The sequence below is a fragment of the Ipomoea triloba genome, chromosome 3 (genome assembly GCF_003576645.1).
Source record: "Ipomoea triloba cultivar NCNSP0323 chromosome 3, ASM357664v1".
In the NCBI taxonomy this organism is placed as follows: Eukaryota; Viridiplantae; Streptophyta; class Magnoliopsida; order Solanales; family Convolvulaceae; genus Ipomoea; species Ipomoea triloba.
Window position 1 is genome coordinate 23,979,508 of NC_044918.1, and position 16,421 is coordinate 23,995,928.

Sequence of the window (16,421 nt, forward strand, 5' to 3'; positions counted from 1 at the left end):
TCTTATTTTCTTATTTTGTATTTATCTATTGTTTATATGTGTTTGTTCTACCTTGTTGTAGTTTGCTTAGCTTCTTGTTGATTTCCTTGTGCTAGTACCTAGTTTTGTAATTGCATATGGCGTGCCATAACCTCCAATTCTCAGCGGAACGACATTTCACACTCGTACACTCACCATCACTCATTTTTGCTACACATCATTCATCCAATACAATTTGAAGAAAAATAGGCACTTTATCTGCAGCAAGAGGACTAGCTGTAGATAAACACATACCACATACTTTAGGTATCGCCAGAAATTCTCTAAAACTTATTAGTCATAAAATGATAATTCTTTTGAAACATAATTGGGTAAAGTAATCCAGATCACAAAGAGTATTCTAAATCGCAATTAGGTAATTACCGTGCTGCCCCAGCTATCCTCAACATTGACCTCGACGCCATTACCGAGCAGCAGCTCCACCACATCCCGATGTCCCTGGCAGGCGGCCACGTGCAACGCAATCTGGCCGTCTATGCCTAGCTCTAAGAAGACTCAGACGACGCGTCGGAGGAGCAAGAAACATTCATCGACAAATTCGACCTCATCAGAAAAGATCTCTACTCCTGCTGCCGCCTAAGGGAAAAACCTACGCTCCCACATTTCTTCGACATTGCCACCTGAAACCGCGGTTTCGACAATTGATCTCCCCCCTCCGCCGCCGACGCTGGCGGAATTACAGACGACTTCTTTCCGTCGTCGCTCTCCGACGACTTATCCACCTTGTTAGACTTCAACTTCTCAACGGGCTTCCATAACTCCAACGATCTCGCCTTCTTACCCACAGGCTCGAGCACGGGTCGGACCTCTGACTCGGCGTGGTTTACCGATTTCTCCCGCGATGGACCAAACATTGACTCAATTAGACTAAACCTGTTTTGATTTGAATATACTAGGGCTGAAGCACAGTGAAATGAATGTACATTACGATTCAACAAGGATGAAATGGAGTGGAGTAAAATGAATGCAATAATCCCTAATTGCATTGAGGGATTATTTTATAGAGAAATGTACGCATTTAGCCTGGTGTGAAGTAAAAGGACGATTTTGCCCATAATTTTCACGGTCTAAACGGCTGAGACTAACGGAAGGACTACAGCATGTTAAAATTTGAAACTCAAAGGATCACGGATGGTAATTATAGAAGTAAGGAACTATTCTTGGCGAAACCACCAAACTCGAGGTACGTTAAATGGTATTTACTCCATAAATTTATTAAGGTAAGTTCATCATAAATTATCAACATGATATATTGAAAAAATATATTCATATAAAATATTAAAATAGGAGATTTTTTTATATACTAATTTTATATATAAAACAATAATATATTTAAGTATAATTTATTAATTTATGCCATTTTTTCAAAAAAAAAAAAAAAAAGTAAATTATGGACTTGAATTCATAATCTAACATGTACCGGTATAATTTGCCAACCGAATGAAGGTTGGCCACTTGGGTATACAAAGTTACAAACTTGGTCACGAGTTTTAATTTCAGTTATCTTAACTTGAGTGAATTGAGTCTGTCAACTATGGATAATTTAGATTGGTTTACCTTCTTATGATCTTTTGTCAGCTAAGATCACAAGGTGAGATTCACTCGGTGCACACATTCGGATAGTAATTGCGGGTCTTTTTCGTTACTCAAGAAAAAAAAAAAGTTACCTACATCACTACATGGTTGATTGGGCCTTGTTCTGGGCTCATTATTGGGCTCAGCTGTCTACATTCGTTAGAATCTGGCCAATATTGGATCATAAGGCAAATTATACCGTGCACCACGGTACACATAGCAATGTGCACTACGTACGCAAACGACGTCGTTTTGAGCATTGTAAATCAACCGTCCCTTTTTTTTTGGAAATCATGTTTCCCGCTTCGGTCGGTCTGTGTATTTATGTTAATATTCTGTGTATTCTAGGTAATCGTTCTGTATATTCCATGCAATCATTATATGTATTCTAGGCAACCGTTCTGTGTACTTGTATTCATGTTAGTAACACATGTTGTGATGTGTTTGTGCATTCGAATGTTTAGGAGGATGAGTTCTGTGTATTTTTTGTCAATATTCTGTGTATTCATGTTATTAACGCAGGTTGTGATGTGTTTGTGCATTTGAATGTTTAGAGGATGAGTTCTGTGTATTTTGTGTCAATATTCTGTGTATTCTAGGCAAACATTCTGTGTATTCTACGCAAACGTTCTGTGTATTCTAGATAATGATTACGTTCTGTGTATTCATGTTAGTAACACATGTTGTGATGAGTTTGTGCATTCGAATGTATAGGATGATGAGTTCTGTGTATTTTGTGTCAATATTCTATGTATTCGTGTTATTAACACAGATTGTGATGTGTTTGTGCATTCAAATGTTAAGAGGATGAGTTCTGTGTATTTTGTGTCAATATTCTGTGTATTTTGGACAAACATTCTGTGTATTCTAAGCAAACGTTCTGTGTATTCTTGATAATGATTATGTGTATTATAGATAATGAATTCTCTGAAGTCATTCGCGTCCGTGTCCACTAACATCGAAACAACGTCGTTTTGGACCAGGGTGCACATTACTATGTGCACCCTGGTCCACGATATAACGATTAGGATCATAACCTTGAATTGGACAAATTATTGTGTGGACCATGGTCCACATAGTGTTGTGTGGACCATAACAAAAGTACATTTTTAATATATTAAATGTATATTATTTGTGTACTGAATGTACATTATACAGTACATTTCATGAATACAATATACATTATTTTTATACTGAGTGTATATTATTTTTATATTGAATGTACATTATTTGATAGTATCGTCCCAAAAAAATTGCTTAAATTGCCGGAGATTAAGTTTGCAGCACTTTTACTCTTTTAGTTTCGACGATCATGTCGACCAGAACTTTACCCTTTGCACGAGAAGCACTCTCCATCTCCGATTCTGCAAATTATTCTCCAATTGTTTTCATTTTCAGCAAATTATCCCAGAAATCCTCAAAGCTTCCTCTCATCTCTACCAACCGCCGCCGCGGCAACCACCATTGTCGACCCTTTACATCTACCTCTCATTTGTTTCAACTCCAAATCCAATCGCAGCTTCAAAGCTCGGATCCATCTTCTCCTCGTTCTCCCGGGTACTCAGCGACTTCAGAAGTCCGCACCATGATATCGAGGCGGCCCTCAGTCCATTCCACTCCCAAATATCCGTCAATGTGGTTGAACAAGTGCTCAAGCGGTGCAGGAATCTGGGGGTTTCCGCTCACAGATTCTTTCGACATAGTGAAACGAGCTATCACATTCTTGTTGACATCTTAGGACGTAGCAAGCAGTTCCCACTGTTATAGGATTTTCTCTTGGAAATGAGAGACGCTAAATCTTGTGAAATCACTCCACATATGTTCTCGATTGTGTTCAGGGGTTATTGCAGGCTAATCTTCCTGACGATGCCATTAGGGCTTTTAGCAAGATGGGCGATTTTGGAATTGAACCGAATGTAGATGATATTTGTCACCTTCTTTATGCGTTGTGCAAAAGAAATCATACCTCGCATGCCCAAAATTTCTTTGATAGAGTTAAGGAAAGTTACCCACCTTGTACAAAATGTTATAGCATTTTGATTGGAGGTTGGGGAGAAATGGGAAAATTTTCACAGGCACAGAAGCTGTTTGATGAAATGCTTCAGAGGGGATGTTCAGTTCATTTGCCTGCATATAATTGTCTCTTGGAGTCTTTATGCAAGGGAAGAAAGATGGATGAAGCTTATAAATGTTCAGAAAGATGTGGTCTTTGGAGCTTAAACCAGATGCTTTTTACGTACTCTATATTCATTCATTCTTGTTGCCAGGCAAATGATATTCACTCAACTTTCAAGGTTCTTGATAGGATGAAAATGTATGATATTGTCCCTAATGTGTTTACTTACAATTGATTGATCAAGAAACTCTCTATGATTAGTAAGGTGGAAAAAATGCCTACCAACTGTTGGATGAGATGGTTGATAGAGGAGCAGTTCCAGACTCTTGGAGTTATAAAACGATTTTAGTTTTCCATTGTGATCATAATGAAGTTAACCAAGCATTTAGGCTGATTTCAAGAATGGATAGTGCCGTTGCCAACCATATCGGCATACATATAAGGGATAAACTACAAATAAGCCATTGTGGGAACAAACAATGGATAAACTATAAATAAGCCATTGTGGGAACAAACAATTAAGCCATCGAAGTAAACTCGGAAAAACAAAGTAATTAAACCACTGAAATCGAAAAAAGAGCAGTTAACTCATTTTTAACAGGTCATTTGAATTTTTTGGCCACTGGCGACGACTGAATCGTTGTCGGTCGAGAGCGACCATTTCTGGTTGCCTTCGCCGGAGAAGGCGACCTTCCTAGTCGCCTTCCTGGAGATCTGGTCGCCTTCCCCGGAGAGGGACCTTTCAATGGTCGCCCTGCCGGTGGCTGGAAGTTGTCGTCGTTGGCCGGAAAAATTGGTTAATTGTTTTTTTTTTTTTTCCGGTTTCAGTGGCTTAATTGCTTTGTTTTTCCGAGTTCAGTGGCTTATTTGGAGTTATTCGAGTTCGATGACTTAATTGCTTGTTCCTAAATAGTATGATGACTTATTTGTTGTGTGGTGCTTATTATTAGTGTGGGAAGATTTGATAGAGTAGAGGAAGTTTGGGATGACATGGAAGAAAGGGGATACTATCCTTCTGTCTCGACATATGCTGTGATGCTGCATGGTCTCTGTCAGAAGAATGTAAATATTTTGAAATGATGATTGATGAAGGAATACCACCTTATACCTCTACGTGTGAACTATTGAGGAATAAATTAATAAATTTATTGGTTTAGGATTTGCAGATCAGACAGATATACTTGCAGATAAGATTAAGAGAAGCACTTCTTGTTCAATTCAAGAGCTAGCAGGTTTGATGAGAGGTAATAGGCTTTGTCTGAAACACAGAGATGAAGGCAAATACTCAGATGATAGCAATGCACAATAACCGCATCCTTCATGGATGAACAATTAAAGCTTCATTTCAAGCAATCTCTTGCTCTTCCTTCACATGCTCCAATTTTTAATTTACTAATATCTCTTATGAGTTAATTACCGATTTGGTCCCTCAACTATTGGGATTTCACCACTTTGGTCCTCGACAATTTTTCTTGCTCAATTAAGTCCTCGACTTTGAAAAAATTAACCAATTTGGTCCTCCGTTTATTTTGGTGTTAAACAACCGTTAAATCAGGACCAAATTGGTGAAATCTCAATAGTCAAGGCACCATTTCGATAATTAATTTTGACTGAAATGGTCCCTTATCTATAGTGAAATTACCAATTTGGTCCCAATTTAACGGATATCAAATGGTAAAATAAACGGGAGGACCAAATTGGTTAATTTTTTCAAAGTCGATGACTTAATTGGGCAAGAAAAATTGTCGATGACCAAAATGATGAAATCCCAATAGTCGAGGGACCACATCGGTAATTAACTCTATCTCTTATACTAAAGTCACAGGAACAGGATTTTGCTAATGAGATTTGGCTATTTGCCTATTTTCCCGCCCATAAAAAAAGCAACTGTTTTAGGTTTTTTTTTTAGACCAATGGAACGACGTCATTTTTTATTATCTTCTAATTTCATTTTTTATTATCTTCTAATTTCTTTTTGGTCAGTCAATTAAACGATGTCAACTTTTTTTTTTAGGTGTTCTGAGTCTGCTATTTAAACAAGATAATGTGTAGTTTAAAGAGATTTAATTTTACCATGTAAAGCAAAAGCAAACATGTTGAAAGGTAATGATTATCTATTTTTTAAAATTAAATTTTGGGTGAAACTACCTATAAATATTATATGCATTTACATTAAAGCACAAGGAAAGATGATGAAACAAAAGGTTTCTCCTGGCAATTAATAAGTAACATTTACCCAGTTGAAAGGTAAAGCAAGCGTAATGATTATTTATTTTTGAAATTAAACTACCTATATAAATATTAGGAAAAATGGTCATATAGACCTTCAAACTTTAATTAAAATTGATCAAATAAATCCATTTTACTGATAACTAATAGGTTACCAATAAACAGGTAGCCGTTGACAGCCCGACTGTCGTTGACCGACGTTGCTAATTACAAAATTCTCCTCATTCTCAATGGGAGACATGGCCACAGGCTTTTGGGCTTTCTTTCATGCCACCGCGTCGACGGCATTGTTGGTCTTGATAACTTTTGCTTTAACCCACCCTCTCCTCTTCTGTCGTAGCAACACCTAATCATGCTGCAGTTTCATCCGATTCCGCCGGCAGTTGAAGAACTATCACAATTTTGCGGCAACGAAGAATCCTCAGCAGAATGGGTTTCTCTCGGAATCTCGTGCCTAAACTTGAGAAACAGATTCCTTGAAATTGATCGATGTATTTGTTTACAGGTATACATAATCCATATTCTTTGATTTCTTTTCTCTGGTATTTTCGGAGTTCAAATATGATATTGGGTTTATCTATTTGTTTTGAGGCATAATGAGGGAGATTGATTGGGTTTACAAGAGCATAGGAAATAACAATCGGCAATTCGGCATTGATGTTGAGAAAAATACGAATCAAAGCAATTTTTATTGAAACTAAAGGAGGAAGAAATATTAAAGGCTTTGAAAAAGACAATGGAGCTGGAAGACATGTTGAGAAGAATTGAAATGAAGCAGGAGTTTCAGAGCGTGGCGAAAGAGAAGGAAGTCGATAGCAGATTTTTCCCCGGAGGTTGCCAGAGTATTGCCGGAATTTTAAAGACCTGTTATTATATGTTACTGACCTGCTTTCGGGCTTGAATGCGCTAAAATGACATATTGATATGCTTAATTGCATCTGTTAAAAGTTCGAGAGCCTAATTGACCTTTTCATATAAATTGTATGGGTGTATTTGACCTTTTTCAGTGAAGCACACGGAAAAAACAAGAAACAAAAGGTAATATCATTATTTTCCTTTTTATAATTTTAATTTAAATCTCTATTTCATTTAGAATGAAGTTAATTGTAAACATTTTATTGTGCACTTCCTCAATTTTTTAGATTTATGTAGTGAGAATTAGATAAAAATTTATTTGTGTTTTTATTTGTTTTGGGGAAGGGGAGAGGAGGAGAGACAAGTCACTCGAAAACAAAGCTTAATATGGATACATATTGTCACGAACTCATTGCCTCGCTCAACTTTCGAAAGTGCTCAACCTTTGAAATTGTGGGGTGGCTAAGAAAGTGAGTAAAGCAAGAATCTCGCAAAGAAGCTAAACAAAGCACTTGAAAGACTTTGTAACGAACTTGGATTGCTAAACTCTATGGTTACAAATGAGTCCCATGAGGGGTATTTATAGCAATTCCATCTCCTCAATGAAGGGTGGTGATTTACTTCATCTAATGGCTAAAAATCTAGCTCTAGAACTTTTCCTAAATCTCTACACAAACTAAGGGTTCTCTAATGTTCTAAAATATTCTATATATCTCTACTACCCTAGTGTTATGTATATGCTTCTAGAATATCCTATCAACTATAGAATGCTTACAAGTGCTAGTAAAGTCCAAAAAATTGTATCAAACCTAAAAAATGTGTAGCAGAGTTCCATGTGTGTTACATCCTTACTCACCTAATTTGGCGACGCTCTCGTCGCCTTGTATGCCTCCAGTCCAATCATTATTGTGTGGACCATGGTCTACACAGCTGTGTGGACCATACTATCAAATAATGTACATGCAATATACAAATAATGTACTTTTAGTATATTAACAATGTACATTGTATTCAAGAAAAATACATTATTTGAGTACTGAAAGTATATTATTTTTTATATTTTACATTTAGTCCACACAATATATATCTAAAAACATAATAAGTATGAATGAAGGTTATACCCTTTATTTATGTCTATTTTTTCCGTTAAGTTTTTTTATACATTATGCTATAAAAGTTGTACTATATAATATTTTGGACAATTATACCCCTATCGTTATAACTTCCGTTATCTTTTCCAATATTGTTACTATGTACATGCATCCACCATATATTTTCTTATCTTCTTCAATAATAATAATAATACTGATAGTAAATATACTCCAGTACCGGTCGGAGACCGTATGGTCGCTCCAGACCTGTCGGAGATCGTACGGTCGGGAGGCCGGACGTTCAGCCCGATCGGTTCATGGTCGGCATCACGGACCGAACAGTACCTTCGATCAGCCAGCAACGTGGCGTGTCAAGGGCCGCCACGTGCTCCCTCCCGCTTGGGCCCGGAGTGAGGCGGGCGCATGCGCACCACGTTCTCGTCATGCCGGAGGCCTGGCGATCTTACCTTTTCCCTCTTATAAATAACGCATTTATGAGGAGAGAGAGGATCTTTTGGCTGATTCTTGACTAAGCCTTGAAGTGAGCTCGGACAGTAGGAAACCCCACGAATCAAGAGTTTTGTTGCTTAATTTCTTTACCTTGATACATTTAAGGCTCGTTTGTGTGTTATATTTGATCATGTCTAGTTTATTCACAAATGAGGAGCAAATGAAGGATTTTCAGTCATCTTGGACTAGTTTTCGAGACATAAGGAATCCACCCCGGGCCGGAAAGGAGCAACAGAGCACAAAAGGAGTCAGAAGAAGACCATGGGGCCGCATCACGGCCAGCCTCACGGCCGTGATCTCCACCATGGACAGGCAGCCGGCCACACCGCCTCACGGCCACGATCCCGGCCGTGATGGCGGTCGTGACCCGGCTGCTGTCCAGTATTTAAGCCGCGTTTCTGATATTTTTGGGGATGGGGAACCCTAATTTTAGTCTAGTGAAGTTTTTCCCTTCTTTAGAGTTTTCCATAGCATAGAATAGAGTATATTTACATCATTGAATTCAGTTTGAAGCTTGGAATCATCGTTCGGATCAGATTTACTTTGAAGAATTATTAGTAAAGTTTACCTCTTTATTCTTTAATATTGCAGCTATGTCTTCCATCTTTACTTCTTGCTTTGCTGTGTTTACTCCCATCATGAGGGAGTAATTCGTTTATGGGTTTGGATTAGGGGTCCATTGTTAATCTTGATGTTCGATTTATGATTAATTGCATAAAGGGATTGAATCTTTTACCTAGGGTTTATGTTGATTTAGGGATTTCTTTGCACTAGTTATTGGTTTGTGGCCAGAATTAATTGCTAGTATAGAAGAGGGATTCATTACAACGACAGTTGGATGGAGACCTCAAGCCTTACCAATTTCAACCTAATTTTCCTACTATGAAAATAGAGGTAATATTGGGGGCTTACAATGCTTAGGTTCTTAAGGTTATGATTGATGCATCACGACAGTGGGGCAATCTTAGCCTAATTCTCTTATTGATTACGAAAGTAGCTGAGTAGAATTCTTTTGTGCATTGCCCATATATCCCTTGGTTAATTATTCTTTCCCTAATCCAGAGTTTGTTAGAACATCAAGGTTACAATCCCCCTAATCTGGCCCATACTTTTATCATACAGTTTACACCTTAATCAATTGCTTTCTTTTGCACCATTCAGTCTTTGTTGCTTGGATTCTATTAATTCATATACTCTAGTGCCTAGTAATTCACACAATTACCTGTCATAACCCCAATCCTCAGCGGAACGACATTACACCCTTTTTACACTCATCATTTGTGCTCATCACATTTTGATCCCATGGACCTCCGTGTGCCTGGGAGCAAAGATTACTCTGGGTGAACCGACCCGGAAGAGCACGTTAACTCGTATTACGGAAACATGCTGATGATGGGAGTGTCCGACGCGGTGATGTGCCGAGCTTTTTACTCAACCCTGTCAGGTCGGGCAGCTGAGTGGTTCGCGTCTCTTGAACCAGGATCCATCGCCGATTTTTCCGAGCTAGCAAGGAAGTTTGTTCATCGCTTTGCCGTTTCGAGGGCCGCCAAGAAGCACTTTACTTCCCTGGAAAAGGCCAAGCAACGTGAGGGCGAGTCTTTGACCCTCTTCAGCGAACGGTGGAAGGTGGCCGTGGCGGAGATAGAGCCGGTAGACGATCGCACTGCGGTCAACTTACTGCTCTCTGCGCTACGGGCGGGGCCTTTATACCAGGACCTCGTCCTTAATCAGCCGAACATCTACGAGGAGGCCCTGAGAAGGATGACCGACCACGCGATAGCTGAAGAAGCCAATGCCGCCAAGCGCATGCAAGAATCTGGAGGACAAAGTCGAAGAGACGTGAGACGACAGCCCGACCCAAGAAGGAAGGATCAGGATGGGAATCCGATCTACACCCCCCTTCGAGACCGATTGGGGAGATCCTGGAGTATGCGCAATCTTGTAACATGATCTAACTCCCGGCACCGACAAAGACAAATACTGCGCCTATCACAGGAACCAAGGTCATGAAACCGACGAGTGCCATGTCTTAAAGGGGCTGATCGAAGACCTTTTACGCTCGGGAGAACTGGCGCAATTTGCTGCCGAGAAGAAAAGGAGCCGACGCCGAGGTTGGAAGAAGTACTTCAAGAAATCTGACAAAGAGAAGAAGGATAAGGGACCTGATCCCGACCAAGATCCTCCCACCGCCGGATCGAAACAGATTATCCATGTCATCTTCGGCGGGCCGGAAGGGGGAGACGATCCTGATCGCCTTCGAGCTTGGTCGCGGGACCTGCCCGTGTGCTCGATTAGCACCGACCAACCAGAGAAGAGACTGAAGGAGGAGTCACTGACCGAGACCTCCCCCTCGGAGGACACCAGTCGGCCGAGGCGTTGGTCATTACTGTTGACATCTGCGGAGCCGAGGTCCGAAGAGTGATGGTGGACACGGGTAGCAGTGTTAATGTCCTGTACTTGGACGCGTTCCGAAAGTTAAAAATCGAGAATTCAACCCTGAGGCCGGTTCAGACGCCGCTGCCAGGTTTCATGGGCGACATGATTCACCCAGAAGGAATGGCCGTCCTCCCTGTAGAGGTCGGAGTCTATCTGCGCGTGTTGAAGGTGGAAATGGAGTTCATCGTCGTAAATTTGGCGTGTGTACACAACGTCATCTTGGGCCGACCAGGAATAGCCCAGATGAAGGCGATCATCTCCATGCCCCATCTGTGTATGAAGTTCCCAACCCCGGAGGGCGTCGGCGTTGCGCGAGGAGACTCGCGATCGGCGAGATTGTGCTATGTTCGGGCGGTAGAGAAACAAGCAGCGAGCACGTCCCGTGTGAACACCATTGCCCGACGGAAAGATGAAGAGAAGAAAGAACAACCTGGGCCGTCCGAGCCCGTTGAAGAAGTTCCCTTGGATTCGAATCGGCCCGAGCGATGCATTAAGATCGGAACGTCCCTTTGCTCGAACCTCAGACGATCGATCCTTTCCGTATTGCGAGAATTCGCTGATATCTTTGCTTGGGGCCCGGAGGACATGCCCGGGGTGGACCGAGCCGTGATCTGCCATCGATTGTCCGTTAGCCCGACCTTCAAGCCCGTTAAACAAAAACAGAGGCATTTGTCTGTCGACCAACGGGAGTTCGTTAGAGGGGAGGTCAAGGCCTTACTCTCGGCGGGTCACATCCGAGAGGTTACGTACCCGGAATGGGTCGCGAATGTAGTCTTGGTGCCCAAGCCCCCCGCTTGGCGTATGTGCATCGACTACACCGACCTAAACAGCGCCTGCCCCCTTGACCCATATCCTCTCCTGAGCATTCATCAGATGGTCGATGAGACGGCGGGAGCAGAGCTCATGAGCTTTATGGACGCCTTTAAAGGATATCATCAGATCATGATGTCCGAGGCCGATGAGGAGAAGACCGCGTTCGTGACACCGGATGGATTGTACTGCTACCGAGTGATGCCTTTTGGGCTGAAGAACGCAGCGACTACGTACCAGCGAATGATCAACTCGGTGTTCGGGGGGTTGCTGGGAAGGTCGATGGAGGCCTATATAGATGATATGCTCGTCAAGAGCGCCGCTCGGGCCGACCACGCCGACCATCTCCGAGCATGCTTTGAAATTATGCGCAATCACCGACTGAGGTTGAATCCGAAGAAATGCACCTTTGCTGTGCAAACTGGAAAGTTTTTGGGCTACATGATGACCAAACGAGGGATAGAGCCGAACCCGGCCAAGATTCAGGCTATCTTGGATATGAAGCCACCGACCAGCATCAGGGAAGTGCAGCAACTCACGGGCCGATTGGCAGCGCTCAGTCGATTCCTTTCCAAGCTAGCCGATCGGGCTCACCCTTTCTTCAAAATTTTAAAGAAGTCCCACGGCTTTATTTGGGACGATGACAGTCGGGCGGCATTTAAAGACCTGAAAGTTTACTTAGCATCCCCGATCGTCCTGTCGAAGCCCGAGCCAGGGGAAGACCTGGAGGTATATCTTGCTGTTTCAGATCAGGCTGTCAGTGCGGTCTTATGCCGAATCGACAGTGAAGGAGTACAGCGGCCAGTATACTATGTGAGCCACGCTCTGCAAGGACCAGAATTCCGATACAACCGACTTGAGAAGGTGGTGTTCGCGCTAGTCATCGCGGCAAAGAATTTGACGCCCTATTTTCAAGGTCGGAATATCCGTGTGTTGACGGATCAGCCGATTGGGGCTATCCTCAGGACCTCAACTTCCTCAGGACGTTTGGTCAAATGGGCGATGATGTTGACGCAATTCGCTCTGGAGTACAAACCCCGACCGTCCATCAAAGCCCAGGTTTTAGCTGACTTCGTGGTGGAATGCACCGCGCGTGATACCGGAGCCGACCAGAATGATCTCCAATCTCCCGAATGGTGGGAAGTAAGTACCGATGGGTCCAGCGGGAAGAAGGGAGCGGGAGCGGGGATAGTCATTACGACTCCCGAGGGCTTTAAGGCTTATTATTCCATCTTGTTCCGCTTCTCGCCGACCAACAATGAGGCCGAGTATGAGGCCCTGATTGCCGGATTACAGCGGGCGAGACAGCTAGGGGCCAAGTCTATTCGAGCTCAAACGGATTCCGCTTTAGTCGTCGGACAGGTTAATGGCGAGTTCATCACCAAAGGGGACAAGTTGACAGTCTATAGAGATCGGGTGTTGGCCGTCCTGCAACGATTCGAGGCCCACCAACTCAGCCACATTCCCATGGCTGACAATGCTGATGCGGACATGCTATCGCGGTTGGTACACGAGGCTCCCGAGCACATTTCAAAGATTGCTCATATTGAAGAAGCAACCGCGCCGTGCGTAGACTTGCTAGAGGTTGGGCCGGTCGAAGTTGAACAGGACCCGTGGATAACTGATCTCAAGGAGTACCTCCAGGATGGGAAACTGCCCCAAGAGGAAGACCGAGCGCGGAAGGTGAAGCTCCGAGCGCCCAGATTTCAGATCGTGGACAATCGCCTATATCGGCGATCTTATGGGGGCCCGTTGATGAGGTGCTTGAACGCGTTCGAAGCTGATATCGTCATGAAAGAGCTACACTCGGGACTGTGCTCGGCTCACCAGGGGAGCAGGTCGCTAGCACGCCGGATCATGCTTATGGGATATTATTGGCCATCCATCCAACTGGATTGTGATAACCTCGTTCGAGCATGCGAGCCTTGCCAAAAGTTTGCTAAGACCCCTGGTCGGCCAGCGACCTTTTACCAGCCGATCAGCACAGCGATCCCATTCGCTCGCTGGGGGGTGGATATCATAGGCCCGTTCCCGATGTTGGTAGATCGGAAGAAGTTCGTGATAGTGGCCATCGACTACTTTTCAAAGTGGATTGAGGCGGAACCCTTGGCGACCATAACAGCCCAGAAGTGTGTACGTTTTGTGTGGAGGAACGTCATTGCCCGATTTGGAGTCCCCGTGCACCTGATCACAGACAACGAAAGGCAATTCGAGAGCCAGTATTTTCAAAACTTCCTAGCTACGGTTGGCACGAAGTCTATATGATCATCCGTAGCGTATCCCCAAGGAAATGGGCAAGTCGAGAACGCGAACCGCACGATCTTGGATGGGCTGAAGAAGAAGCTATTCGATGCCGGTCAGAGCTGGGTTGATGAGCTGCCGTATGTGTTGTGGGCATACCGGACGACCCCTCGGGAGGCTACCAAAGAGACCCCTTTTGCGTTGGTCTACGGGGCTGAAGCGCATTTGTCGATCGAAGCATGGCTCCCGACCTCACGAGAACGGGGTTATGTTGAGGACGACAATGAGTGAATGATGGTCGCGGAGCTGGACGCCTTGGAAGAGAAAAGAGAGGTCGCGGCCCGAAGAATAGTTGAATATCAGAAGAAGATAAAGCAGACCCGCGACCTCCGAGTCCGACCGAGGTATTTCCAGGTAGGGGATTATGTTCTCAGAGAACGAAAAGCCAGCCGACCAAATGAAGCCGGCAAGTTTGCACAAACCTGGGAAGGCCCATATGTCATCTCGGCCATAATCCGACCCGGCAGTTACAAGTTAGAAACCACTACGGGAAAACCGGTGGATCGAATTTGGAACTCGGAGCATCTAGTCTTGTTCCACCAGTAGTTAGGGTTAGTAGTGATGTATTCGGGCCAAAAGAAGCCCTTTGTAAGGACCATGTTGATTGAATGAAAATCATTTGCTTTGGCCGATTCGGAGGTCACCACCCTAACCTGTCGATCATATGGCCTTCGAGGCCGATGGGAGCAAGGTGCCCATCTCGGGAGTAAGGTGCCCGATCATATGGCCTTCGAGGCCAATGGGAGCAAGGTGCCCATCTCGGGAGTAAGGTGCCCGATCATATGGCCTTCGAGGCCGATGGGAGCAAGGTGCCCATCTCGGGAGTAAGGTGCCCGATCATATGGCCTTCGAGGCCGATGGGAGCAAGGTGCCCATCTCAGACCGAGTCTATCTCGAGTTGAAGCATTTGATAGGCGAGAAAACAACTTTCAAGTCTAAAGTAAAATAACTGACGCTTGAAACAAAAGGAGAATATCACTAAAACGGAAGTCTTAATATGCTCGGCACAAGGGCGGGCCGAGCTTCGCCAGTTCAAAACATGACAAAAAGTTTTCCTACCGGCCGATCACTTCGAGGGGCCCGGCTCGGAATAAGGCTTGGGGCCGGGGTCGGCCACCTCACCAGGAAGCAGGGCTAGCACCTCGGGGAGGTCGGTCTCCTCAAGGCCCTCGGTCAAAGCTGTGTGGACCTGCTCTTGTATGGCCCGACAACCGAAAGTAAAAGCCCATTGCCCGACGACCCACACGAGCCGGTCCCCGACCTCCGTGTTGATGAAGGCTGTGAGGAACTCCTTAGCTATAGCCTCATCGGTGCATATGAACCGAGCAAGGCTGCTGGCGTCCTTCATCTTTTCGATGGCCTCTTTCTCAGCCTTCTTCGCATTCTCGGCTCGCTCCTCGGCCACAGTGAGGTCTTTTTCCGCCTTCTCGGCCCGGCTCTCGGCGGCAGCGAGCTCTTTCTCCAGCTCCCTGATTTTGGTCTCGGCAAATGAGACCTGCTTCTGGAGCGGTTCGACCTCCTTCTCTCAGATACTCTCCAGGGCTCGAGCTCGACAGAAGAGGTCGGTCGTCGTATGGGTCAGCTGAAAAGACGAAAAGTCAATTACCCCTGCCCGAGTGGGGGCTGATGAAGAGTTTGATAAACCGATGAATTTACCCGGAGAATGTCCTCGGCGATCTGCTCCCCGAGGCGGTTGCACGACCATCCCATGATGGCCTCCATGCCCGGCACCTTGTCCCTGATTTGGTCGACGAGGGTGGCAGCCAGTGAGTCCCTCTCGCGCAGGCCCTCTTGCAACTCGGAAGGTCGGCTGCTTGAGGAGCGCTTCGTGCGCTTGAGGGTCAGAACTTCCTCGACCTCAGGTTCCTGTCGCTTCTCCTTCCCTCGTCGGCTCTGGCCGCAAGTGACCTAGAGGTCGGAGGCTGTAGCGCCGCCCGACGAAGTCTCGATGGGTGTCGGGGCGGGAACGTTGGCGACCGGGGGATCGACAGGCGGTTTTGCTGCAGCAGCTTTCTTCGCCCCTAAGGCCACCTTGGTTTTGGGGCGAGGGGCAGCGGGGGCAGCGACGAAGGCCTTGTCGAGCACCATATCTGCACAAAGCAAAAGAGAAAGGGTTAGATCCAGTGATCGGATCGCTACAGCCGACCCAAGGGAGTTAGGACGAAGGCGATCTTTATGACTGGTCGTAGCTTTTAGGTACACGCAAATACCCGGAGTATTTCGGGGTTATCGATCCACAGGGAATGGTTGGTCAAGCACTAACTCGGATTGATTCTTGTGAAGCTAGTTCGGTCATAACATGGTTATAGCAAACAAAACTAAATAACAAAAATAAAAACAACAAATGAAGAGAGATATATTAGATGCAACATATGTAAGGATATGGATCGGGTCAATATCTATCATGTGTCAAACAAATGTAGAAAAGAAGTTTTATCCCTTGTGAATGGAGGAAATGC

At 44.4% G+C, this 16,421-nt stretch overlaps 1 protein-coding gene and 1 pseudogene across 1 annotated transcript; both read left to right on the forward strand.

Annotated features, from left to right (window-relative positions):
* Positions 1 to 1,479: 1,479 nt before the first annotated feature.
* On the forward strand, positions 1,480 to 5,039 carry LOC116013102 (annotated as a pseudogene).
* A 4,759-nt stretch (positions 5,040 to 9,798) lies between these two features.
* Positions 9,799 to 10,837, forward strand: LOC116013103. Its single transcript, XM_031252760.1, has 2 exons — positions 9,799 to 10,342; positions 10,389 to 10,837. Exons 1-2 carry the CDS (start codon positions 9,799 to 9,801, stop codon positions 10,835 to 10,837), a joined length of 993 nt encoding a protein of 330 aa, XP_031108620.1.
* Positions 10,838 to 16,421: the final 5,584 nt, after the last annotated feature.

Bases quoted from the DNA above. Each gene is read 5' to 3' on its own strand.
- LOC116013103 (XM_031252760.1), top strand. From the start codon at position 9,799: ATGCTGATGATGGGAGTGTCCGACGCGGTGATGTGCCGAGCTTTTTAC. The intron at 10,343-10,388 runs GTATGCGCAATC...GCACCGACAAAG, and splicing joins CCGATTGGGGAGATCCTGGA to ACAAATACTGCGCCTATCAC.